Here is a 25,748-nt window from a genome sequence, read left to right as displayed (position 1 = left end):
ATTCCCAATGTGGTTGATAAAGTTGACACCAGATTATTTGCAGAAGAAAAAGCAAAGATCTTGTAAACCCTGTGTTCTGATTTTAAACTTTCCCATTTTCCTGACACTGGAATAACTGGGCTGTTAGGAGTGGTACATCTCCTGTTTACATTTTGTTTGTCCTTATGGAAATGAAGCTTTGTTAAAATAGCAATCTCTCATCAATCTCTGAGTCATCTCTGATGTCAGCAGTGGGGCTGGCTTGAAAGCTGTAATCCATTTCTGTTGTGAAAGAGACTTCCTTGCTTATGTTTCACTAGACTTTAAGAACTAGAACTAAATATGCAAGGTTCTATTTGTTGTTGGAAGGCATCTGTGTTGTACAGTACAGATTGTTGTAAGTCTTTTTCAGAATTCTACATTAAATGTCTTATTTCAGTAGAAAATGGGGAGACAGAAATGTCCCCAGAAGAATCATGGGAGCACAAAGAAGAAATAAGTGAAGCAGAGTTAGGGGGTTGTTCCATGGGAGATGGAAGAGCTGCTGAGGAGAGTGCCCAAGAAATGATGGAGGAGGAAGAGGAAATACCAAAACCCAAATCTGTGGTCGCGCCCCCGGGGGCTCCAAAAAAAGAACATGTAAATGTGGTATTCATTGGGCATGTAGGTAAGTTGCCCTCCTGGCTATGAAATACCACCAGTCACTGGGTACATCAAACAGCTCCACAGAGATTTTGAGTGAAACTGACGTGAATTAATCTGAAATGTTTGGATTTTTAACTCGATAAATTTTTTTTTTTTTTTTTTAACCTGGCAAAACTGCCAACACTTTGTGGGACAAATAAATAATTTTGTAATGGCATGGGAGCTGAAAAAAATAAGATTTAGTATATTTATATGTGATGCGCCATTGGTCTATAGATCCACCCTCCCAGCGCAATGGTGGCTAAACATATGATGACATATTTTTTTTTTATGATGACATATGTTAATTAATATCCCAATCTAGTTTTCTTGTGTGTAAACTCCAGTTAATTTGTTAATTTTTTGGGCTTCATCTAACTAATTTTGAGTGATATAGGAAATTAATTTGGAGTGACTTCTGGATGCTGGGTTAGCACAAAATGAAACCCATTTAATTTACTCAGATATTCCCTGGCCATCTGACTTAGCCCCAAAATCGAAAGAAGAAAATACAGAATTATGTGTCCTTTTTTCCTTCCCTTTATCTCTGCTTTCTCCTGAATATAACGTTATATACCATACTCCTTTTTTAGTAGCAAGGACTCCTTTGAAATGTGTAAAGGAACACCTATATTTGCTAAAATTAGTGAAAGGCAGACTACCTAAATGTAGTTCACAGCTCTTTGGCTACTTTTGCTCTCCCCTGAGGTTCCTCTTGGGTAATTTATATTCTGTTGCTGCTGTGCTCTCCGCTGAAGGTCAGAGAGCAATCTGTTCAAAAATTCTTCCTTATAGGTAAAGTAGTTCTAAGTTCTTGTTTTCCACTAGTAAGTCATTGTTGAGCTGCAAGGGGTCTTGGCAGCTTCATTTGCAACTGAATTTATGTAATTACATATGCTAGTCAGCAATGCTGTTAGTGCACTTAGCGGGTTTTGTTTTGTTTTGTTCTGTTCCATTTACATCTGTGGTTTATTTATCTTTGATGGTGATGTTACTTTTAGATGCTGGCAAGTCAACCATTGGAGGACAAATAATGTAAGTCTGTATTTTTTGTTAAATAATAGAGTTAACTTGATTGAATGAATTTTGGGCATTGTACACATATAATAATTCAAAGACAATAAAATAGGTCACCTGAAGAAATTATAGATAGACATTACCTGTAAGGAAAGCTGACGTTAAGAAGGAATTTTTGCAATGTGATCATTGTTAGTAGTTTCTGATTAGATTTAGGCATTCCTTAGAATTCTTGTGTCATCACTGTCAGACTGTCCTGGAACATTAACTAAATGTATTTCTAAAAGCTGTCTGTTAGATTTTTTTTTTTTTAATAAAAACTAATATAAAACCTAGATTGTAAGAAATATTAGTTTGCAGACCTTAAAATAAGCTGTTAAGGGCAGCCCCAGTGGCGCAGTGGTTTACCGCTGCCTTCAGCCCAGGGCCGGATTCTGGAGACCCGGGATCCAGTCCCATGTCGGGCTCTCTGCATGGAGCCTGCTTCTCCCTCTGCCTATGTCTCTGCTTCTCTCTCTCTCTCTCTCTCTCTCTCTGTGTCTCTATGAATGAATGAATGAATGAATGAATAAATAAATAAATAAATATCTAAAAAAAACCCTGTTAAATTGGAATCGTTAACTAAAGCTCTGTGGATGGAAGTGTTGGGCCCATTTGATTTTTTGTGTTTTAGGAGAACGTATATTTTTTGCTTATGGGCTGTAATTTTCATGGACATTTCACTAGGATTCTGTGCTCAGCTGGCTAGGAACATGCACTGTAGATGATTGCAGAGAACACACAGAGATGAATGAAAGCTCCAACAGGAAGCTTTGATTTGGATGAGTCAAGGAAAGCAGTTCAGCATTCCTAAGGAATTGTTTTAAAATTTTAATTGTTGATAATTTTTTAAAATATTAAATATTGAAGTGTATTAATAAGACTTAATTGCCTGGACAAGACTGTTGGACAACACTTCTTTTATATAGTATTTGTATTTGCCCTTTAAAAAAATTTAATTCTGGGAGCACCTGTGTGGCTCAGTCAGTTGAGTGTCTGACTCTTGGTTCTGGCTCAGGTCATGATCTCAGTTCCTGGGATAGGGCCTTGCATGGGGCTCTGTGCTCATTAAGAAGTCTATGTCTCTCTCCCCTTGTCCCTCTGCCCCTCCCCCCGCTTGTACTCACACTCTCTCTCTAAAATAAATTAATTTGGGCAGCCTGGGTAGCTCAGCAGTTTAGTGCTGCCTTCGGCCCAGGGCATGATCCTGGAGACCCAGGATCGAGTCCCACGTTGGGGTCCCTGCATGGAGCCTGCTTCTCCCTCTGCCTGTGTCTCTACCTTTTTGTCTCCTGTTTCTCATGAGTAACTAAACATTTTTTTTTTTTTTTTAATTTATGATAGTCACACACAGAGAGAGAGAGAGGCAGAGACATAGGCAGAGGGAGAAGCAGGCTCCATGCACCGGGAGCCCGACGTGGGATTCGATCCCGGGTCTCCAGGATCGCGCCCTGGGCCAAAGGCAGGCGCTAAACCGCTACGCCACCCAGGGATCCAATAAACATTTTTTAAAAAATAAAATTAATTAAAAATATTTTTATTCTGAAATAATTTTAGAATTACAGAAAGGTTACAAGAATAGTAACAAAGTTCCCATATACCTTTCATTCAGCCTTTCCTAGTGTTAACATATTAAATAACTGTAGTACACTCCTCAAAACTAGATGGTTAATATTGGTACAGTACTACTAACTAAGCTGTGGCTCTTGAATTTCACCAATTTCTCCTCGAATGTGGTTTTTTGGGTTCTAGAATTCCACCTGGCATTTAGTAGTTCCATCCTCTGGTTCCCTCTTCTCAGTTTTCTCAGCTTGTGACATTGCCGCAGTCTCGTCTTCCACAACTGTCATGAATTTAAAGAGTGCCATTTAGTAGGTTCCTTATTGAGGTGTTTCACAGTTACATTGACGTTGTACATTTGGGCAAGAATGTCACACAGGAGATATGTTGTACTCTCCTCAGACCATCCTATCAGGAGTACCTCATGTCAGTTCTCCATGTGAGAACTTTTTTTTTTTTTTTTAAGGATTTTATTTATTCATGAGAGACACACAGAGGCAGAGACATCAGCAGAGGGAGAAGCAGGCTCCCTCAGGGAGCCTGGTGTGGGACTCAATCCCAGGACCCCGGGATCACGCCCTGAGCCAAAGGCAGACACTCAACCCTGAGCCACCCTGGTGCCCCTCCATATGAGAACTTTACTGCTGATGGTCTTAGCCAGGATTATTTGGTTGATGTGTTGTCTGCCAGGATTCTCCACAGTAAAGTTATTACTTTTCCCCTTTATCTGGAGGGGAGAGAATTTGAGACTATGTAAATATCTTTTCCTCTTAGACTTTCTATGATATCAGCATCCATCAGTGATTCCTGTATTTTATTTATTTTTTAAAGATTTTATTTATTCATGAGAGACACAGAAAGGTGGGGGTGGGTGGCGGCAGACGGAGAAGCAGGCTCTATGCAAGGGGCCTGACCTGGGACTCCATCCCAGGTCTCCAGGATCAGGCCCTGGGCTGAAGGCAGCGCTAAACCACTGAGCCACCCGGCTGTCCAGTTCCTGTATTTTAAAATAGCTGTTTTCTGGAGTTGAATTTCCACTATAAAGAGCTTTAGAGTTGAAATGACTTCACTGAATAATTTGTAATTGTTTACTTCTTTTCCCTTTGTTTCCAGGTATTTGACCGGAATGGTTGACAAAAGGACACTCGAGAAATACGAAAGAGAAGCTAAAGAGAAAAACAGAGAAACTTGGTATAATAAACTTTTATGGCACTATAAATTACTTTTAAGGAAACACTGCCTACTTAATACTATTGTAGTCTACTAAGGTGTAGGTGCATGAGGTCTAAAGTGGTGTCATAACGAAGGAGAAGTTTCCTTTCCCCTTATTCTACAAAGTGGATCAGCTCCTGATGACTTCAAAACTTGTACGGGAGCATTTGAGAACATTCATATGTCTAGTAATACACTTGTTGGATAAATTCTAAACCATCCATTTAATAGGGTCATTACATAACCACTAAAAAATTGCATTTTTGGAATTTATAATACCCAGAAGTGGAGCTTAAGTTACAGTGGAATTTGGAGAGAAAGGAGGTGACATGATAGTACTTAGAATATGATCATTAGGGATCCCTGGGTGGCGCAGTGGTTTGGCGCCTGCCTTTGGCCCAGGGCGCGATCCTGGAGACCCAGGATCGATTCCCACGTCGGGCTCCCGGTGCGTGGAGCCTGCTTCTCCCTCTGCCTATGTCTCTGCCTCTCTCTCTCTCTCTGTATGACTATCATAAATAAATAAAAAAAAAATTAAAAAAAAAATATTATCATTAATGATGTAAATAAACACTGGAAAGAAAAAAGAATGGACAGAATTATTGATAGGGGTTGCCTTTGGTGAGAAAAAGGGTCAGTTTTTTGTTGCTAATCTCACTTTTTTTTTTTTAAGTTAGATTTATTTGGGACATTCATGGCTTTTGTTGTTTTTTAAATTGTATTCCTCTGTATTAAGGGAAAAGATCATCATTATACTAAAAAAAATGGATTACATACAGTGAAATACAGATGATGAGGTAATCTAAAATAACACTTATTCTGAATGGTTTGAACTTACATGAATCATCTTCACATGGCAAAGAAACACTGAAATGATTTTTACCAAGTAACCCATTGCTCCCAAATGGTGGTTACTGGCTTTCACTTTTTTTTTTTTTTTTTTTGGCTTTCACTTTTGAAAACATCCTTAGATAGCTATTATTTGTATTATACTTTGTGCCAGATGATCATAAAAGCTCCCAGTCATATTGACCTTGGTACAAAGTAGTCTTCCTGTGTATGTTGTCAGCTTGTTTTCATAAATACTGTTTGCTTATAGAATATATATAGGTTTGAGGCACCTGGGTGGTTCAGTCATTTGAGCATCTGATTCTCGATCTCAGTTTAGGTCTTGATCTCTCAGGGTCATGAGTTCAAGTCTTGCACTGGGCTCCATGCTGGGCATGGAGCCTCCTTTAAAAAATAAAAGTAAAAAATATATACAGAATTTCTCTGCTATGTAAGAGTAGAGCATTTCTTTGAAACATTGTGTAAACCAAAGTGGCATAAAGCAAAGAAGTGATTGTCATTAGTTTTTATGGAAAAAATTTTTGAGCATTACCAGACCCAGAGAATATTAGGCTTTTCTGATATCTAAGGACTCATCTTACTAAGGGATGTACAGAATAAATGGACATAAAGCACAGATGTTCCCAGACATGGTTCAGAGCAATGGCATTTTGATGCAGAGGTGCTTTGTGTAGTTCCTGGGGAGAGCTGGAAGGGCTTGAGGACGCCACTCTTCACTGCTCAGGGTGCACACTGCTTCTATGATAGCTCGCTGCAGAGCAAACACTGGACGCTATCTGACTCTTAGTTTTGTCTCAGGTCATGATCTCAGTCCTGGGATTGAGCCCTGCATTAAAAAAAAAATCATCTTCAGATGTCTCTGTTAGCAAAAGCAGTTACAATGTAGGTCTTTTGTTTTTTGTTTTTTTTTAATTTGTTTTTCTAATGTAGGTCTTCTGTAAAAGCCAAGTGGTATAATGTGAACTTTAAAAAATCAGGATACCTGTAAATGACTAGATATTTCTAAGAGCTCCAAGTGTTTGAATCATAATAATTCAAATTTTATTCACTCGATTTTAATTTCTACTCAGTCCTATTTGTGATTTTTTTTTTTTTTTTTTAAGATTTAATTTATTTATTCATGAGAAACAGAGAGAGGCAGAGACGTAGGCTGTGGGAAGCCGGCTCCATCCTGGGACTCCAGGATCATGCCCTGGGCTGAAGGCAGGCATTAAACTGCTGAGCCACCCAGGTATCCCTTGTGATTTTTTTTTTTTTTTTTAAAGATTAAAAAAATTTTTAAGTAATCTCTACACCCAACTTTGGGCTCAAACTCACAACCCCGAGATCAAGAGTTGCGTACTCCACCGACTAAAACAACCAAGTGTCCCTGTCCTGTTCCTGATTTAAATGTATGCTGCACATAAAGCTGGATGTCATCAATGTCATCATTATACCTTGGTATAATGTGGTATAAGAATATATACCATTATACCTTGGTATAAAGTGGTAGAAGAATATCATAAAAACATACATTCTTAGCAATCTTAATCTTATTTTAAAATTATTTCAGGTATTTGTCTTGGGCCTTAGACACAAATCAGGAAGAACGAGACAAGGGTAAAACAGTAGAAGTGGGCCGTGCCTATTTTGAAACAGAAAAGAAGCATTTCACAATTCTGGATGCCCCTGGCCATAAGAGTTTTGTCCCAAATATGATTGGTGGTGCTTCTCAAGCAGATTTGGCTGTACTGGTAAGAAAGACCTTTCCAATTCACTTGTGTGGTTGTGAGCAGCCCCATTTCAGTGTTAAGTATTTGAGTTTATCCTCAGAGTTAAAATTGAGGTTGCAATGAGTTATATACAGTCACAAATTTTACTTTTGTCTCACTCATCTGCTCAAATCTTTATAATGGGATTCACTTAATGTTTTCTCTACCTCGTCATTATCTATCTATGACTGTCAGATCTCCGTGTCCACTAAATGCCAAGCTGGGTTTGCTTTGTACATACCACATGTGCTGTGGATACACAGCTGAGGGAGAAATTATCTGTTTTCTTAAGGCCTCAGTCATTTTGCAGAGTTTTTGTTTGTTTTGTCACTGTACCAACACTGTCACATACATGTTTGAATCGCAAAATATAAAGGCATACTAGATTTTTTTTTTTAATTGGGGGATCGGAAGAAACATTTACCAAAATCTTAAGCCATTTAGACATTGTGACATTCAAAAGCCTGCAGGGTATAATTAACGTACTTTTATTTTCTTGCAAAAACCTGATAAAACTGAAAGGAAAGCTGTTTCACTGCTCAAGGGCTATATACCTGAGTGTTTAAAAATAAACTGTCGGATTTCTTGGAATAGGTCATCTCTGCTAGAAAAGGAGAGTTTGAAACTGGATTTGAAAAAGGCGGACAGACAAGAGAACATGCAATGTTGGCAAAGACGGCAGGTGTCAAACACTTAATTGTGCTCATCAATAAGATGGATGATCCAACGGTAAATTGGAGCAATGAGAGGTAAGTTTTGCCAGTCTTACTAGATTTTACAGACACGTAAGTGGAATAAAGGATGGTTTTGCTACTGTATCCTTTTTCCCCCTGGGGTTTTTCTTCCCCCCCCCCTCGGGTTTTTCTTAAACCTTAATTTGTTTAATAATAAAACCAGAGTTCCCTTGCTTTCTATTACAATTGAGTTATTTATAAATATTCATAGATACGAAGAATGTAAAGAGAAACTAGTGCCATTTTTGAAAAAGGTTGGCTTCAATCCCAAAAAGGACATTCACTTTATGCCCTGCTCAGGACTCACTGGAGCGAATCTAAAAGAGCAATCAGATTTCTGTCCTTGGTACACGTAAGTAACCTTTGCTTCTTTTTAGAAAAACTTTACGTCGTTATAAGTAATATCAGAAAACGATAACTGTAAGTAACTGTGGTTTTTAAAAATACCATGACTTTTGCCCATTTTTTAATTGGATTGTCTTTTTGTTACTGTCTTTTCACTTTCTTGATGATATCCTTTGAGGCATAACAGGTTTTAGGATCAACTTGTCAATATGTGTTGATAGGCAGCTGGGATTATTAATAGGGATTATACTCAGTCTGTAGATGAATTTGGGGGAGCATTGCTATCTTGGCAGTAAAGCTTCCCAATTCCTATACTGTAGTTTTAAAGGGGAAATTAGGGATCCCTGGGTGGCACAGCGGTTTAGCGCCTGCCTTTCGCCCAGGGTGCGATCCTGGAGATCCGGGATCAAGTCCCACGTCGGGCTCCCGGTGCATGGATTCTGCTTCTCCCTCTGCCTGTGTCTCTGCCCCCCTCTCTCTCTCTCTCTCTCTCTCTCTCTCTCTCTCTCTCTGTGTGTGTGTGTGTGTGTGACTATCATAAATAAATAAAATTCTTTAAAAAAAATAAGGGGAAATTATTTTATAGAATCCTGATTTGAGAGCTGGAAAAGTCCTTAGGAATTAAGTAATAGAATGTAGTCATTTTATGGGCTCCTGAGTGGCTCAGTTGGTTAAGCATCTGGCTCTTGATTTCAGCTTGGGTCATGATCTCAGACAATGTTGGGCTCTGCTTGGAGTGCTCAGCTTGGAGTTGGTTTGAGATACTCTATCTCTCTGTCCCTCCCCCTACTCTCTAAACAAATACTATCTAAAAAAAAAAATTCTCTTCCCTCTGCCCCTCCCCCAGTGCTCATGCTCTCTCTCCCTAAAGAAAAAAAAAAGAATGTAGTTCTTTTATTACAAAATGTAAGCCATTTACTAGAAAATGTTTCTAATTTTAATAAAGTAAGTTGTTGGGGAAGCTTTTTCATTATATTTATAGGCTATTTTGTTATATTTTTGGTTTTCTGAGGAAAGAAGGGCATGAACCGAATAATAAATCAGTTGTATGGGGGGGGCACCTGGGTGGCTCAGTGATTGTTTGCCTTTGACTCAGGTCATGATCCTGGGGTCCTGGGATAAGTCTCACATTGGGCTCCTCACAGGGAGCCTGTTTCTCCCTCTGCCTGTGTCTCTGCCTGTCTCTGTGCCTCTCATGAATACATAAATAAATAAAATCTTTTAAAAAATCAGTTGAATGAGAAGAGTATGTGGGTAGAATGAAAGTATTATAACTGTTTTTCATATAAAGTTACGGTCATGTAACTTCTTAAAATTTTGACATTTATGTTGATTCTCTTTAATGGATATTGTTATGTTCTCAGTGGATTACCGTTTATTCCATATCTGGATAATTTGCCAAACTTCAATAGATCAGTTGATGGACCAATCAGGCTGCCAATTGTGGATAAGTACAAGGTACCCAGAATGTTCAAGAGATTGGGATTTATGGGAGGTGAAATCATTGTTTTGTGTATTAAGTTACAAAACAATCCGAATAACAACATAGCATAGATGTCTCTTAATGTTATTTAGTGGTGTAGATGGATCCTAATTTAGTTTAAGCTGTTTTCTCAGTGAGCCAATGATCATTTTTTAGAGAGAAAGTCCTACAAGTAAAACTGCTGGAGTCAAAGAATTTGCACATTAAAGTTGCTGAATATTGACCAGCAGCCTTCCCAAGTACTGCCCGCAGCATATGAGTGCTGGTTTTATCATAGCCTCACCAATATTAGATGTTAGTCTTTAAAAAATAAGCTTTATTATGTTTAATTTGATTTTCAAAGTGAGTTTTCTTTTTTAAAGGTTTGTCAGTATGAAAAAAAAAAAAAAAAAAAAGGGTTTGTCAGTATGTAATATTTGACCTCCTCAAATAATTCTTTCATTAGCTCCATGCTAAATTTCTTAAACAAGTGTTTTTCCAATTTTACACATGAGGAAGCAGGCTTAGATTTTTGAACGAACCAGAATTTAAACAAATAATTGAGATCTTCAGATGTAAAAATTTGTGCTGTTTCTGGTACCATGTTTTTTTTTTTTTTTTTTTTTTTGGGGGGGGTCTTAAAAGATCTTAGACCTACATACTTACTAGTATTACTAGTATTATAATTGCACATATGCTAATGACACAGATAATATATTTTTTACTTAGCTTGTATTTAAGATTAATCCTAACCATTCTACCACTTGAACTAAAGATTTTCTGAGTAAGCCCCATAAGATTTCACTTTGGGTTGTTGAACTATTGTAGAATAGTAACAAAAGTCTGTAACTTAGTTTTTTATTTCAAATTTAAACAGGATATGGGCACTGTGGTCCTGGGAAAGCTGGAATCAGGATCTATTTGTAAAGGCCAGCAGCTTGTGATGATGCCAAACAAGGTAAGAGTTAGTAATGCTCTTTCTCATTTAGACTTTCTTTTGAAAGTATTCTCAAAGAGAACTTTTCAAAAAGTTAAGGGTTTCCATGAAAAGAAACTTTAGGGGGCATCTGGGTGGCTTAGTGGTTGAGCATCTGCCTTTGGCTCAGGTCATGATCCTGGGGTCCTGGCATCTAGTCTTCTTCTGCTTATGTCTCTGCCCCTCTCTCTCTCTCTGTCTCTCATGAGATTTTATTTATTCATGAGAGACAGAGATTGAGAGGCAGAGGGAGAAGCAGTCTCCCCATAAGGAGCCCGATGCAGGACTTGATCCCTGACCCCGGGATCATGCCTTGAGCTGAAGGGAGATAGATGCTCAACTGCTGAGCCACCTAGGATCCCAATAAAATCTTAAAAAAGAAAAGAAAGAAAGAAAGGGAAAGGAGAGGAGAGGAGACTTTAAGATTCAGGATTATGTTTTATTAATGTCAAGTACAAAATTTAGTACAGAAGATATGGTGTGGGGCAGCCCAAGTGGCACAACGGTTTAGCGCTGCCTGCAGCCCAGGGTGTGATCCTGGAGGCCCAGGATTGAGTCCCACGTCGGGCTCCTTGCATGGAGCCTGCTTCTCCCTCTGCCTGTGTCTCTGCCTATCTCTCTGTGTGTGTGTGTGTTTCTCTTGAATAAATGAATAAATAAAAATAAATAAAAAAACCCACCTTTTTATTTTTTTTATTTTTTTATTTTTAGAACACCTTTAAAAAAGAAGAAGATAGAGTGTTAGAGTTATCCAATGACAGATGGGGAAGGGCCAGTATTAGTACCATGTTAGAGCTAAAAGATGTATCCTCAAGAGAACTTTACCTCCATACTTTTACTGAGATCCTGAGTGGTTCAGTGACTTGTTTCTGTTAACACACTGAATTAGCAAGTGAGGGCAGCCCAGGTGGCTCAGCGGTTTAGCACCTGCCTTCTGCCTGGGGAGTGATCCTGCAGTCCCAGGATCGAGTCCCACGTCAGGCTCCCAGCATGGAGCCTGCTTCTCCCTCTGCCTGTGTGTGTCTTTCACTCTCCTCTCTCTCTCTTCCTCTCTCTCTAAGAATAAATAAAATCTTAAAAAAAAAAAAAAAAAAAAAAAAAAGAATTAGCAAGTGAGTCCAGGATGAAAACTCAGGCTTAATCATGATATAATTCATTTTCTTTTTTTTCCCTTAAAATTAAAATTTTTATTTTTATTTTTTAAAATATTTTTATTTATTTTCTCATTAGAGACACAGAGAGGCAGAGACACAGGCAGACTCCATGCAGGGAGCCTGACGTGGGACTCGATCCTGGGTCTCCAGAATCAGGCCCTGGGCTGAAGGCGGCGCTAAACCGCTGAGCCACCCGGGCTGCCCAAAATTTTTATTTTTTTTTAAGATTTATATATTTGAGAGAAAGAAAGCATGAGCGGGGGAGGAGCAGAGAAAGCGGGACAAGCAGACTCCCCACTGAGCAGGGAGCCTGATATGGGGCTTGATTCCAGGACCCTGAGATCATGACCTGACCTAAAGTCAGATGCCCCTGCTTTCTTTTTTTTTTCTTGTATTATTATATTGGCTACTATAAAATGTGCCCAATTTATAGTCCTAATCTGTTTTGAGAGAAGAGAATTTGCCTTTATCATAAATGGGTCCCTAATCTTCCTATCTTTTTGTAATTTATTATTGGAGAGGGTTTTATTAAAACCTGTAAAGTCTCCATTGAACTTACCTTTGTGTTATTTTTGGCTGCTCAGTTGCTGATAATTACAGACATATTACTTGAGAAACCGTTACCTATTTTCCAAAAGGGCCTTCTCACAGCTTCTGAGAGGTTTTTGTTTTTTTTTTTTTAAGATTTTACTTATTTATTCATGAGAAACACAGAGAGAAAGAGAAGCAGAGACACAGACAGAGGGAAGAACAGGCTCCATGCAGGGAGCCCGACGTGGGACTCGATCCCAGGTCTCTAGGATCTGGCCCTGGGCCAAAGGTGGTGCCAACCGCTGAGCCACCCGGGCTTCCCTCTTCTGAGATATTTATGTAGGAAAGCAGACCTCTGCCATCAGAACCTCCAAATAGTGGGGCATCTGGTGACTCAGTCATTTTGAGTGTCAGGGTCGTGGGATACAGCCCTGCATGGGGCTCTGCCCTCAGCATGGAGTCTGCATCTTTCCTTCTCTCTGCCCTTCCCCCACTTGTGCATATTCTTTCTCTCCATAATAAATAAGTAAACCTTTTTAGACCAAAACCAAACAAAAAACCTCCATATAGAGATTTTGTTAGATTTCAGTGAGAATGTCTTCACCAGTCCTCAATCCAGGCACAGTAAATAAGAAAAGGTATCCATCGTCAGTGTAAGGTTTAGGTATAATTGGCATCTTACAAATTATACTTTGAGGTTTTTTGATGCCTTATTCACTGGAGATTAGAGTAGCCTATCATAGGATCTTTTTACTAAGGTATTTATAGCTGCAACTGGAAGGTCATTGGCAATTGAATGAAAATGCTTATCATGAATCCTAGTTCATAGGGCAGTCACAGAAGTAGTTTGGTCATGGTGATGGAAGGAAGGCAGATTGGGGGTTGCAAGAGGCTAGGGGATGAAGAATAAGGAGTGACCTGAATGAAGGCACAGTTTCCTTTGGGATGATGAGGATGTTTTGAAACGAGATACTGGTATTGGTTGTATAATATTGTGAATGCCAACCAGATGCCATGGAGTTGTAATATGTAAAATATTTGTAAAAGGTAAATTTTATATGAGTGTTCTACCACAATAGAAAGAAAAGTACAATTCACTAAGAGCAAGTGGACTGAGTGCCAGGCTAGACTAGTTACAGCTTTTCTGCGGGAGCTGGGACTTAATACTGATGACCAGGCAGGTCAGTGTAGCCTTGCCTGCAGCTGGTAGGCAAGCCTTGATGACTCAGTTCTTGTTAGTCCTGCTGAGTCTCAGTGGAATGGAATTAAATATTTTAAGAGACTCAGATGCCAAACTATCTTAGGATAAAAAATTAATGGGTAGGTAACCTACGAAATAGGAGAAAGTAATTGTATATCATAAATCTGATAAGGGGTTAAATCCAGAATATATCAAGAACTATAACTCAACCACAAAATTAACAACCTGACTAAAAAATAAGCAAGGGACTGAAACATTTCTCCGAAGATGTGCAAACAGCCAACAAGCATATGAAAAGATCTCATCTCTAATCATTAGGGGAATGCAAATGAAAGCCACAACGAGATAACACCTCGTACCCATCAAAAAAACAAAATAACAGATGTTGGTGAGGATGTGGAGAAATTGGAACTGTGGGTGAGAATGTAAAACTGCACACCGCTGTGGAAAACATAATGATGTTTCCTCAGAAAAATTTAAAAATGGAATAATTATATGATCCAGCAGTATCACTTCAGGATATGTGCCCAAAAGAATGGAAAGCAGACCTCAGAACCCATGTTCATAATAGCATTATTCACACAAGCTAAATGGGGAAGCAACCTATCATGTCAATTGATGGATAAGTAGATAAACAGAATGTGATATATCCATACAGTGGAATATTATTCAGCCTAAAAAGGAAGGAAATTCTGACCCATGGTACAACATGAACGTCAAGGGCATTGTGCTAAGTGAATTAATAAGCCAGTCACAAAAAGATAAATAATGTATGATTCCACAATTTTTTTTTTTTTTTTTTAAGATTTATCTTGAAGGGGAAGAGGGAGACAGAGCCTTAAGTGGACTCTGTGCTGAGTGCAGAGTCCCAACGCCGGGCTTGATCTCATGACCCTGAGATCACGACCTGAGCCAAAACCAAGAGTCAGTCATTTAACCAACTGAGCCACCCAGGCGCTCCTATGATTCCACTTTTGTGAGGTACTTAGAACAGGCAAAATCCTCATTACCTTTCATAAACCAAGAGAATTTGTTCTGTCTTAATTTTTGAAACTATGGATTAATTAAAAGATTAGAGTAACTATTGTACTTAGCCAGAGAAGACCGCGTTTGGAGAGAGGGATTGTTATACTAGATTGGGCAAAAAGTAGTTTACAGTACTTGCTTAGTTTGTCTATGGGGGAACTCCTGGTTTCTGCCCTTTTGTCCTGTTACTGGAAAGAATTTAGCTAACAAATATGGCTCTGTTTCACTTCTTGGAATGAACTTCAGTAGGTATCAGTAAGGTATAAGCTGCCTTTTGGGAAAGGAGACCATTATTGGTGAAGAGGGGAGAGACTACTAGAGGTTAACAAGTGACAGACTGTAGAATTCTGGAGGATAACGATTCTGGATTCTCCACTGTTTATCTACCAGCGTGAAATAGTTTATTTTGTCATGAGGGCTGTTTATTTGTGGTATGTGTTTTAACAATATGAATTTCCAAGGGAAGAAATGGAGTAAAATAAGGGAGCACTTGTGGGTATTGCTTTTAACATGTTCTACCATCTCTATGCTTTTTTTTTAATAATTGGTAAAATAATGTAAATTTTACCATTAGTGGGATCTCTGGGTAGCACAGCAGTTTGGCGCCTGCCCTTGGCCCAGGGCGCGATCCTGGAGACCCGGGATCGAATCCCACATTGGGCTCCCGGTGCATGGAGCCTGCTTCTCCCTCTGCCTGTGTCTCTGCGTCTCTCTCTCTCTCTGTGACTATCATAAATAAATAAAAATTTTAAAAAAAATTTTTAAAAAAATTTTACCATTAGTGACATTTATTAAGCTTCACAGTCATCACCACTATGAGGTTCTAGAACATTTTCATCACTCCAAAGGAAACTCTGTACCCATTAAATAGTCTGTGTTTGTTTGTTTGTTTGTTTGTTTATTTATTTATTTTTAAATTTTTATTTACTTATGATAGTCACAGAGAGAGAGAGAGACGCAGAGACACAGGCAGAGGGAGAAGCAGGCTCCATGCACCGGGAGCCCAATGTGGGATTCGATCCCGGGTCTCCAGGATCGCGCCCTGGGCCAAAGGCGGGTGCCAAACCGCTGCGCCACCCAGGGATCCCGTCTGTGTTCTTTTAAAGCTTAATTGTTCACGTATCTTTTGAGAAGCACATTCTTCAGATATTTGGAATTGATGGGTAATAGAAGCTGTGCTATTAAATCCTAGAATCTAATCATAATAACGACATTCGTAAAATTAAAATCTAGATGTTAGACTTAATGTTTTAATTTTGAAAAGATAAGGCAAATGCTAGTTTATACTGTGTTCAATTTGGAAATTATTAGGATATGATATTAAGCCAAATTAATATTTTATTTTTTATTTTTTAAAATAAATTTATTTTTTATTGGTGTTCAATTTGTCAACATATAGAATAACACCCAGTGCTCATCCCGTCAAGTGCCCACCTCAGTGCCTGCTACCCAGTCACCCCCACCCCCCCAAATTAATATTTTAATTGGCAGTTCATATTTCTAGGATATGATTTTCATTAAGTTCATGTCATACAAATGTAATGAAGTTTCATATTCAAGTAAGTGTTTTGGCTAATACATGATCTCAGAAAAATGTGACCTGCAAGTCTTTAAATGAACATTCAGGGCAGCCCCGGTGGCGCAGCGGTTTAGCGCCGCCTGCAGCCCGGGGTGTGATCCTGGAGACCCGGGATCGAGTCCCACGTCGGGCTCCCTGCATGGAGCCTGCTTCTCCCTCTGCCTGTGTCTCTGCCCCCCTCTCTCTCTCTCTGTCTCTCTCATAAATAAATAAATAAAAATCTTAAAAAAAAAAAAATGAACATTCAGATCACTTCATGTTCTGCTGAGCAGTGAATGTCAGAAATCCTCCAGGCTTGCATTTATTGTTTTGTTTTGTTTTTTTTAGCACAATGTGGAAGTTCTCGGAATCCTTTCTGATGATGTAGAAACTGATTCTGTAGCCCCAGGTGAAAACCTCAAAATCAGACTGAAAGGAATTGAAGAGGAGGAGATTCTTCCGGGATTCATACTTTGTGATCCTAATAATCTTTGTCATTCTGGACGCACATTTGATGCCCAGGTAAACTAGTTATTGTAATTGAGTGATCTCTACTGTCTAAATGAAATTAGAATTTAAATCCCTTTTGTCCTGATTGGTGACATACCACTGTGTAGGGGGGGAATTGAAATCCTACCATATTACGACAACCATGATGTAGATCTCACACATGAGGTCTTTAAGAGGTGGTATTTTTTATAAGTTCCTTTTTATTTTATTTGTTTATCTACTTCATTGGTTTTGAAGTAGGCTCCACATCCAATGTGGGGCTTGAACTCACAACCCCGAGATTGAGACACATGCTCTACTGACTGAGCCAGCTAGGCACACCACGTTCCTTTTGAATTTTGCTCAAGGTGTCTTTCCCCTGAAATAGAACACAGTTGCCTTGGAAATCAGGGTGTGTCTGCTCATTCAGGGTAAGTACCTTTCCAGACAGGAAAACACAATTTCTCTGTTATTAGCAACCTGACTTCCACAGAAGAATAACAGAGTTGATGATTGGTGTAGCTCAGAATTTTTGAGTTCTGTAACCAGCTATGATGACAAGTTAGATTTTGATGCTTGGATACAAGGTTGTCTACTTTTTTTTTTTAAGATTTTATTTATTTTTTCATGAGAGACACAGAGAGAGAGGCAGAGACACAGGCAGAGGGGGAAGCAGGCTCCATGCAGGGAGCCCCATGCGGGACTGGATCCCGGGACCCCAGGGTCACACCCCGGGCCGAAGGCAGGTGCTAAACTGCTGAGCCACCCAGGGATCCCCAAGGTTGTTTACTTTTACTGGATCTTAGATATTGAAAACTGGATAAAATTATGAGAAGTTCACATCTGGAACAAAACAAAAGTAGCTGTAGTGGCAGTGATTACCTTAAATTCTTAGGAAGAAAGAGGCTTCTCAGAGAAGAATGAGTCTGCCTGATAGGTTTCTAAAGTTTGGGTCTGGCCAAGAAGATAAGTAGGGTAAGGATATCAGAGTTCATGCTTGGATATCAGGCGACCTGACCCAGCACTTCTAATTCAAAAATAACTTAAGTTGAGACTGAGTTCCATATTCTTGTGGTACTATATGGCACTAGAGAACATTCTGTTCTTTTTTTACCCCACGGATAAAGATGTGAATTTTTTTGTTTGACAGATAGTGATTATAGAGCACAAATCCATCATCTGCCCAGGTTATAATGCGGTGCTGCATATTCACACCTGTATTGAGGAAGTCGAAATAACAGTGAGTCTTAATTAATTAACAGTGAGTCTTTAATTAAGTTAATTGGGGTTTTTTGTTTATGTGTTTAAAGACTATCTTGATAATTTCTGATCGGCAACAGTAATGTACTCTTATTTGTACTCCTTGTCCTAAAGATTCTCTTATTTGGCATTCTGATCTCCTCCCTTTTTCTTGGCTAGGCCTTAATCTGCTTGGTAGACAAAAAATCAGGAGAAAAAAGTAAGACTCGACCCCGTTTTGTGAAACAAGATCAAGTATGCATCGCCCGCTTAAGGACAGCAGGAACCATCTGCCTTGAGACCTTTAAAGACTTCCCTCAGATGGGGCGCTTTACCTTAAGAGACGAGGGTAAGCATTTACACTGCTGCCTAGTAGCATCTCTAGGATGCGAGTTTGTTCCATCCAAGTACGGTGCACGTCACAAGTTCATAGAAAACTTGGATGCGTGTTCTGTATTATGTTCCTGTAATAAATGTTTCATGAGTTGAGTGGTTTGAACAGACAGAACCGACCATGCATTGTAACAGTATGCTGTAGATTAAGAATCTTAATTTTGATAATTTGCAAGTAGTGGGCTTTGAGAGTTATTTTATTTACTAAATGAGACATTTCTATGGTGAAATCCTTTGTACTATGTGTGCTTAAAGCCCATCTTGAAGGGCTTAAGCCTGTAAGGCAAGTTTTCGCCATGCAAGCCTCCGAAGTAGAAACCTTGGCATTTTTGTGGTCAGGAGACACTTTAAAATCAAATATAATAAACATTCACTACACTGATGTCGGGAGCATGAAACACATACATTAATGGTCTGTTAGCACCTGATTTTTTTTTTTTTTTTTCAGAAGCACCTGATTTTTATACAGGTTTATTTAATGTTACGTTTTTTTGTGTGGGTGTCCATTTCTCCCTAGTTCTGAGTGAATCTGAACAGCTCTGCTTTTTCCTATGTTGTGGCCATGAAACTTTTGGTAGCAGGAAAACAAAGTGGCTCTTATTAAATGTTTCTCTGTGGATCATTAATATTTCTAATTTAGATAACTATTTTAAGAGTGTGGAAAGTGTTACATTAAAACATTGTGGTTCAGTTGAAATATAGAATCAGCACCTCATGTGTTCATTCCATTTCTGTTCTACAGAAAACTTACTCTGGGTCTCCTGCACGTCAGGAGCTGTGACAAGCACTACACCTCCTCCACCTTATTTCAGAGGAATCTGTACAGAGACAGTATTTACTTTATTTTGAAGTCCTTATCTTAAAAATCTTCTTGGTAATGGCAAACCTGGTTACTTGGGTTTGTCCTGTTAACTTAACAAAATGAGAAACTTAGTTACCAATTAGAATCTGACAAAATCCGGTGGATAGAAAGTAGCAAGAATGTTTAATCCCAGAGTTGTTTTTTTCCTAAAAGGTAGCTTGGCCTTTTAGGTTTTTCACATGACCTTGTGGTATTTCTACCCTTTATAATAAATAGAACTGAGAACTCCTCCTTCACATCTTTATTGAGTTCATGTATATACCTTGAAATGGATTTGTTTTAAGTGTACAGTTTAATGAATTTAATCTATTTACAGGGTTGTACAACCATCACCACATTTTATATTTAGAACACATAGAACATCTAAAAAAACTCCTATACCTGTTTACAGTCACTTGGTGTTCCTATCCCTAGCCAACCACAGATCTTTCTCTGTTTGCCTTTTTTGGGCATGCCATATAAATAGAATCATACAATTTGTGGTCTTTAGTGTCTAGTTTTTTAAACTTGGCATGTAATTAGTTCTTTTTTATTGCCAAATACTATTCCGTGGTTCGGACATTCCACATTTTACTTGTCCAGGCTTAGGTTTGTGATATAGGAAAGGATAAGCTTCTTTTCAGCTCCCCCTACCCTCTAGAGACCCATTTATTAAAAGACACCTACTAAGAAATCATGACTTTGGTGGAAGAGCCAGTTAATTAGTATTTACATTGTGGACAATAATTTTATGATTTAAAAAATAATAAGCTTGAATACCTTATGTAGCCTTGCTGTTAACTACTGAAAAGGGTTTTTGTTTCTGTTTTTTAAATTTCATTTCTAGGTAAAACCATTGCAATTGGGAAAGTTCTGAAACTGGTTCCAGAGAAAGACTAAGCATTTTCTTGATGACCCTGCACAATACTGTGAGGAAAATTGACTGCAAAAGCCTACTTCACACCGCCTTCTCTTATTTTCTGCCCATTGACAAACTTCTCCCCATATTTTGCAAAGACAAAATCCACAGCAAAAGTCCACATTATGTCAGCTTTCTCATATTGAGAGCTCTGCTATGCCACTGTTGAATTTTCCCCCAGATTTTTTTCCTTCCCCTCCCAAACTCTGCTTCCTTGGACAGATTTGGCAATAGCTTTGTAAGTGATGTGGACACAATTGCCTACAATAATGAAAACTTACAGGAATTTTTTTATTTTTCATTTTCCCCTTAGGCATACTTAGTCTTTTTTTCCCCCCAGGCAGATCATTCTGAGTGTGCGAGTGTGTGCACATGTTATAGAGACAACTACCATGTTAATAAAATATTCAATTTGAAATCCTTTTCGGTATTTGAATTGCTTTTGAATAACGTTTTTTATCTGGATGTAACATTGTTGCATTAGCTTTTTAACTTACCAAGTAATTGAGTACATTTTATGACTTGGACTTTTCTAAACTCTTCCCTCCCCACTACTTTAAATGAGGCATTTCCAAACGCTGTGCAAGTTTGTATAAAGGAAAGCGTTAGTTTGGCCCCTTCCTTTGGTGGTTAGTGCATATGTCCAATCAAACACCTGTATGGCGCTGGGACGCTGCTGTAGTAGTAGGTCTGCCAGCTGTTTCCTGCCAATTTATATTCAACACGGTTTCTTCAACACAGTAGGCTGTTTTAAAAAAGAACAGTGTACTGTCATTTTTATTAGTAAAATGTAACAAAAGTACCCCTACAGAAAATTCCATTACCGTGTTAAATTAGTGGGATTTGCAATAAAGCAAGCATGTTGAGACCTGGCAGAAATGCCTCCTTTAGCATTTATAAGAGCTGCATGCATCTAGTATGAAAACTATCCATTGCAAGTGCCAGTTCTGCAAATTACTCCTTTACTATTTGTATCAGTAATTTTAAAGGCTGGATGATTCTTGCTGGTTTAAAGCTAAATCTCATCCGGCCACTAAAGGAACACCTATTTAGAACCATCCAAATCTGCACAGACTAAAGTTAACAGTGATGTGTAGAATCAAGCACAGTATCGAAGTTTTTCTCAGTTACTTGAAATTGACTGTTTTCTTAAAGCTGAAATTTGCTAAACTGTTATTTGGACGAACCACAATGGAGCATGGCTGTGGTTTTTAGACTGAAGGCTGACTTTCTACTATAACTGACAGGACTTTGAAATTTTTAATGAGAATGAGTGGGAAATGGAAGAGCCACTTTTTGGGTTTATTGGACGGCCCCCCTTGATTTTGAGGGATATCATGTATCAAAGACGGCCTCTTTTAGACTGTGGTTTATCTCTAAATAAGATACTTTTGTAATTGTACATTTAATGACAAGTCCCTTCCCTCAGAAAAGAAAAGCCTAGTCAGACTGTTTCCAGTCACAAAGCATAAAACAATCTAATCCTGTTCTCTTAACTATAGAATTACCATTCATTTCATGAATGGTGCTATATCTTATGGACAGAGCAAAGTTATTGTCCTACAGCTTCCTATAACTATACTCACGGCTATTAAATTGCATGAAATTTAGCTAAATTTTATTATGTCAGCAAAATCTCTGGGCTTTTATTTTTCTGGGAAATACGGGAGCTTTAATCAGTACATAATGACTCTTTTTGTACTTCCAAGTTAATAGGAACAAAATAGCAATTGCTTGGATTTTAATGAATCTTTAAAAGTTCAAGAGTTGTTGAAATTATTTCCAAAAATAGATTTCCATTTTTAAATCGAGCATATTTTTAAAAACCAGTTCTGTTTGCTATTAAAACATTTACAATTTTAGAATATTATGTGCATGTTGCCAAGACTCCAGCAAAACGACATGGATACCAACTGTAAAGGGTCTAGCTCTAAAATAGAAAAGATTATGAAATATAAATTTCATTGGATTCTTTTACACATTTGTGCAAATGATTACTTAATCATGAAAAAAAAAAAACGCACTGTTAAATATGGGCTTGGAAGTTCTTTAGGAAGTATTCTCAGAATTGATGCATTTTAACTCCTAGTTCACCCTGGCTGGTGATCTGGATGAGGAAATTCAGTGTCTGGCGTGAACTGGCAGCATGTGATGCTGGGCCTCTGCAGAGAGCAGTGCAAGGTCCTGTGCTGATGGACTGTGGGTGTGGCTGACAGTGCAAACGTAGGCTGACTGGCTGCAGATGAGGGTAATATGGACCCAAACGTTTCTTCCTCCAGCTTTAGCATAGATCTTAGAATCTAGACTTAGAATCACAACTTTCTTTGCATCTTTTTACTTTAATGTTCTGTATACAACTGTCATGCTAGATTATTTATAGTTTTTTAAATTAATGAATTGAGAATAAAGGTATCATTAATGAACATCTGAAGTAATTGCCACTTTAAACCTTTACTGCTGTGGGAGAGGGGAAAATACAGCATCTATTTCTTGTTTTTAATTTGCAAAAAGGACTTATATCCAGCGAAAACCAATGTAAAATCAAACCAGAAGAGTTGGACTGAGTATGTATTGCCATGAAATTAAGTGACAAATAGTAAAGTGTTCTTGAATACTTAAGCCCTTGTATATTTCTTTGTTTGGAACTGAAAGTCTTGAAATATGTGATAACTGAATGTAAAAACTCTGTAAATTGTTAAAGTACAGGTGGTTCACTGTAACAAGAGGGAACTCGTACTTGCCTGCTAGTTCCCTAAGCGACAAGAACTGCGTTCTCAGTGTGGGATGGACTTTCAAGGGGGTGCAGTCGGACAGTCCCTGGCACCCTCTCAGCTCAAGTGCTGCAGAGATGTGGGGTCATGCTTTCAATCAGATGCAGTTTTGCAACCCAAGAAAAAGGCGGACCTATGGTCAAAAACTGCTTCCATGACGAACTCTTGAAAAAAAGTCAGCTAAACTCCCTGGCATCTTCAGGAAGACTTAGTCACAGCTGTCACTACCCCAAGGTCTGTGATGACTGTCCCATGGGGCAGCACTTCAGCTTCTCTCCTCGTTGGCACGGACTTCCTCACAGGCCGCCACCACGTGAAAGGTGGCTTCGTGGCTCTGGGGACAGATGTAAGGTAGCCGAAGGGCAAATAGTTTTTACGACAACTCTAAACATCAGGCGACTCTGAACCCTTGGAAACTTTTGAAAATTGTGGTCATTGCACTCCAGCGGCCTGGAGAACGACGCGACGTTCTGTACAGTGTTGGCCTACCTTATCAGAGTAAACGTGCCATTAATCCTCTCACAGACACACGCGAGGTAGACAGCAATCAGCAGGATTCAGGGGACGATTTTCTGTCTCCAGATAACGTGGCTTCTATTTCCTCCCGCTAACTTTTCAGTGATTCTAGCAAAATGCCATCTGATATATTCATGCTTTGTTTCTTTAGAGATCTTGCCATGGCAGCAGCTTGTGAAATAAATGTAATTATACATGCACAACTCAAAAGACTTATTACTAGGTTTAAATTTAGCAGTCAGTTGGTTATATTAGATTTCCTAGTAAGTGGAATAGGGACTGTTTGTTTTTTTTTTTCCCGTGATAGTTCAGTGGATTCCATTTGAACCAATTTACTGCCAGAATTCAGGTCGGATAGATTGGTTCAACTTGTGATGGTTTTGGTTCTAGGATAGTCTTGATTTTCAGGATCCTGGAACATACTGAGTCTTCCCTTCAATAAATACACTTTTCACATACCTCTAATCTTATGCTTCCTTGAAACAGTAATCTGCTAGCTGAGTTGTTTACTAGGGAATGTTCTAAGGGCCCGGAGGTGTGGGAGTGGAGATTAGAACCTTGACGTTCTCCAACATAAGGGAAAAGCAGGTAGGCACCATGTCTGATTAGGCAGAAAATTGGGATTTCTCGAGCAGCCCCTAGAATGGGAACCGTCTTTTCTGCCTCACCACACATGCCACTGTGCCCTTTAAAACTTAACACGGAAACCTCAGATTTGTGGACGGCAAAGGTGGAATGATGTTTTGTGCTTCCTGAGGCTTCCCTCTGCCAGGCACATTCGCTTAGCGCTCCAGATGTCAGCCCGAGTCCCTGCTACCTCCTTTCCTGCCGCCCGGGAAGAGTGTGCTGGAGCTGAGCTCCTGCGCTCCTCCGGTGACCATCCTCGTGCTTCAGGTGACCGAGGTCAGCCCCGAGGGCCTGTCTACTTTAGGACTCCCCAGGGAGCCACTCTCGGAAGTCAACTCACCTTAGTTACCTAGTTTGTTCTGCTCTAAAGGAAATGTGGATCTCTCTCAGGCCAGGACTTAGTGACTAGTTTTTACTAGAACAGCATAGGTCAATACCTAGGCTCTTTTTTTTTTTTTTAAACAAAAAAACCCAGAGAATTCAAGGGAAGGGAGTAGCTCTGCTGAGGTTCTGAACCTAATTCCAAAGTATGGCAGACTAGGTAGGAACTGTGGGGATCCAAGGTCAAGAAACCTTTTTCTTATGATTTGTAGCTACCTACTGTGCCTGACTTGGTGCCTGTGTGAGGATGAAGCCCTTAGCCGCTCTTGCAATTATTCACATGACTGAAGTTAAAAGAACTTGCTTTTGTAATAACAATAAAAATTGTCATCTTCCCTTTTGAAGGACTTGTCTGTCTGTTTACAGTCGCCTGTACTGTATCATGCCCGAGGGCCTCAGTGGTCCTCTGTTCAGTTCCTGATTGGGAACAGGTACCAGCTGGGTTCCTGCTGGGTCAGGTACCAGGACCATCTCCCAGTGGATCTGGAGGGATCTAATGACCCGGATCACGTGAGGGACTGACAAATGCGTGGTCTCCCTGCACATGGTATGCAAAGCTTTGTTCAGTCTTATGTGAGCTTGCTTGCTTGTTTTTTTTGTTTTTTTGTTTTTTTTTTTTAAGATTTATTTGATAGAGCAGATGCAGGGGAGAGGGAGGCAGAAGAGTAAACTCACTGAACTTGTCGCCCCATGCGGGGCTCCATCTCAAGACCCTGAGATCACAACTTGAGCCAAAACCAACGGTCAGAGGCTTAACTGACAACTTCCAGGGGCCCTGTAGGTGACTGAGTCTTAACAACCACCACACAGGGCAGCCCCGGTGGCTCTAGCAGTTTAGCGCCGCCTTCAGCCCGGGGCCTGATCCTGGAGTCCCGGGATCGAGTCCCAAGTCAGGGGACTCCCTCTGCCTGTGTCTCTGCCTCTCTCTCTCTGTGTGTGTGTGTCTCTCATGAATAAGTAGATAAAAAATTTTTAAATCTTTAAAAAAAGTTTAAAAAAAAAAAAACACCAAACAGGTGAGAGGTGCTTAATAGCTGTATCACAGGGGTGCCCTAATAGAAGTAAAATCTTAAAAAAAAAAATAGCTGTATCACAGTATGTGGCTTTATGTGAACAGAGTTGGGGAGACATTGGTGATTCTGTCTCAAGTACTACTCTCTCTATTCAGGGTTTTCCTTTTAAAGATTTATTTGTTTATTCATGAGACACAGGCAGAGGGAGAAGCAGGCTGCCTGCGGGAGCCTGATGAGGGACTCGATCCTAGGATCCCGCCCTGAGCCACCCAGGTGCCCCTATATTCAGGATTTTTAATAGTGATCAAGAAGCCAAATACTTAAGGACAAGAAATGAATAGTAGGGAGGGGCAGCCCGGGTGGCTCAGCATTTTGGTGCCTGCCTTCGGCCCAGGGCATGATCCTGAAGACTGGGATCGAGTCCCACGTCGGGCTCCCTGCATGGAGCCTGCTTCTCCCTCTGCCTCTCTCTCTGTTTCTC

At 39.5% G+C, this 25,748-nt stretch overlaps 1 protein-coding gene across 8 annotated transcripts in view; it reads left to right on the top strand.

Moving 5' to 3' along the window:
* GSPT1 (G1 to S phase transition 1) overlaps positions 1 to 24,598 on the top strand; it is a 40,381-nt gene extending 15,783 nt beyond the window's left edge. For 7 of the 8 annotated variants that reach the window (XM_072835829.1, XM_072835826.1, XM_072835827.1 and 4 more), the window contains exons 4-15: positions 419 to 646; positions 1,665 to 1,698; positions 4,393 to 4,470; positions 6,893 to 7,073; positions 7,686 to 7,840; positions 8,037 to 8,177; positions 9,535 to 9,628; positions 10,510 to 10,590; positions 16,427 to 16,600; positions 17,718 to 17,807; positions 17,987 to 18,155; positions 19,888 to 24,598. In XM_072835829.1, coding sequence (XP_072691930.1) covers positions 419 to 646; positions 1,665 to 1,698; positions 4,393 to 4,470; positions 6,893 to 7,073; positions 7,686 to 7,840; positions 8,037 to 8,177; positions 9,535 to 9,628; positions 10,510 to 10,590; positions 16,427 to 16,600; positions 17,718 to 17,807; positions 17,987 to 18,155; positions 19,888 to 19,940 — 1,478 coding nt within the window. In that variant the 3' untranslated portion in view covers positions 19,941 to 24,598. The remainder of the gene's footprint in view (positions 1 to 418; positions 647 to 1,664; positions 1,699 to 4,392; positions 4,471 to 6,892; positions 7,074 to 7,685; positions 7,841 to 8,036; positions 8,178 to 9,534; positions 9,629 to 10,509; positions 10,591 to 16,426; positions 16,601 to 17,717; positions 17,808 to 17,986; positions 18,156 to 19,887) is intronic. The other variant, XM_072835824.1, reaches the window with a different exon arrangement.
* The last annotated feature ends 1,150 nt before the right edge of the window (positions 24,599 to 25,748 follow it).

Source organism: Canis lupus, chromosome 8, assembly GCF_048164855.1.
Source record: "Canis lupus baileyi chromosome 8, mCanLup2.hap1, whole genome shotgun sequence".
In the NCBI taxonomy this organism is placed as follows: Eukaryota; Metazoa; Chordata; class Mammalia; order Carnivora; family Canidae; genus Canis; species Canis lupus.
The sequence above is the reverse complement of the archived record's forward strand: the minus strand, read 5'-3'. Positions and strand labels throughout refer to the sequence as shown.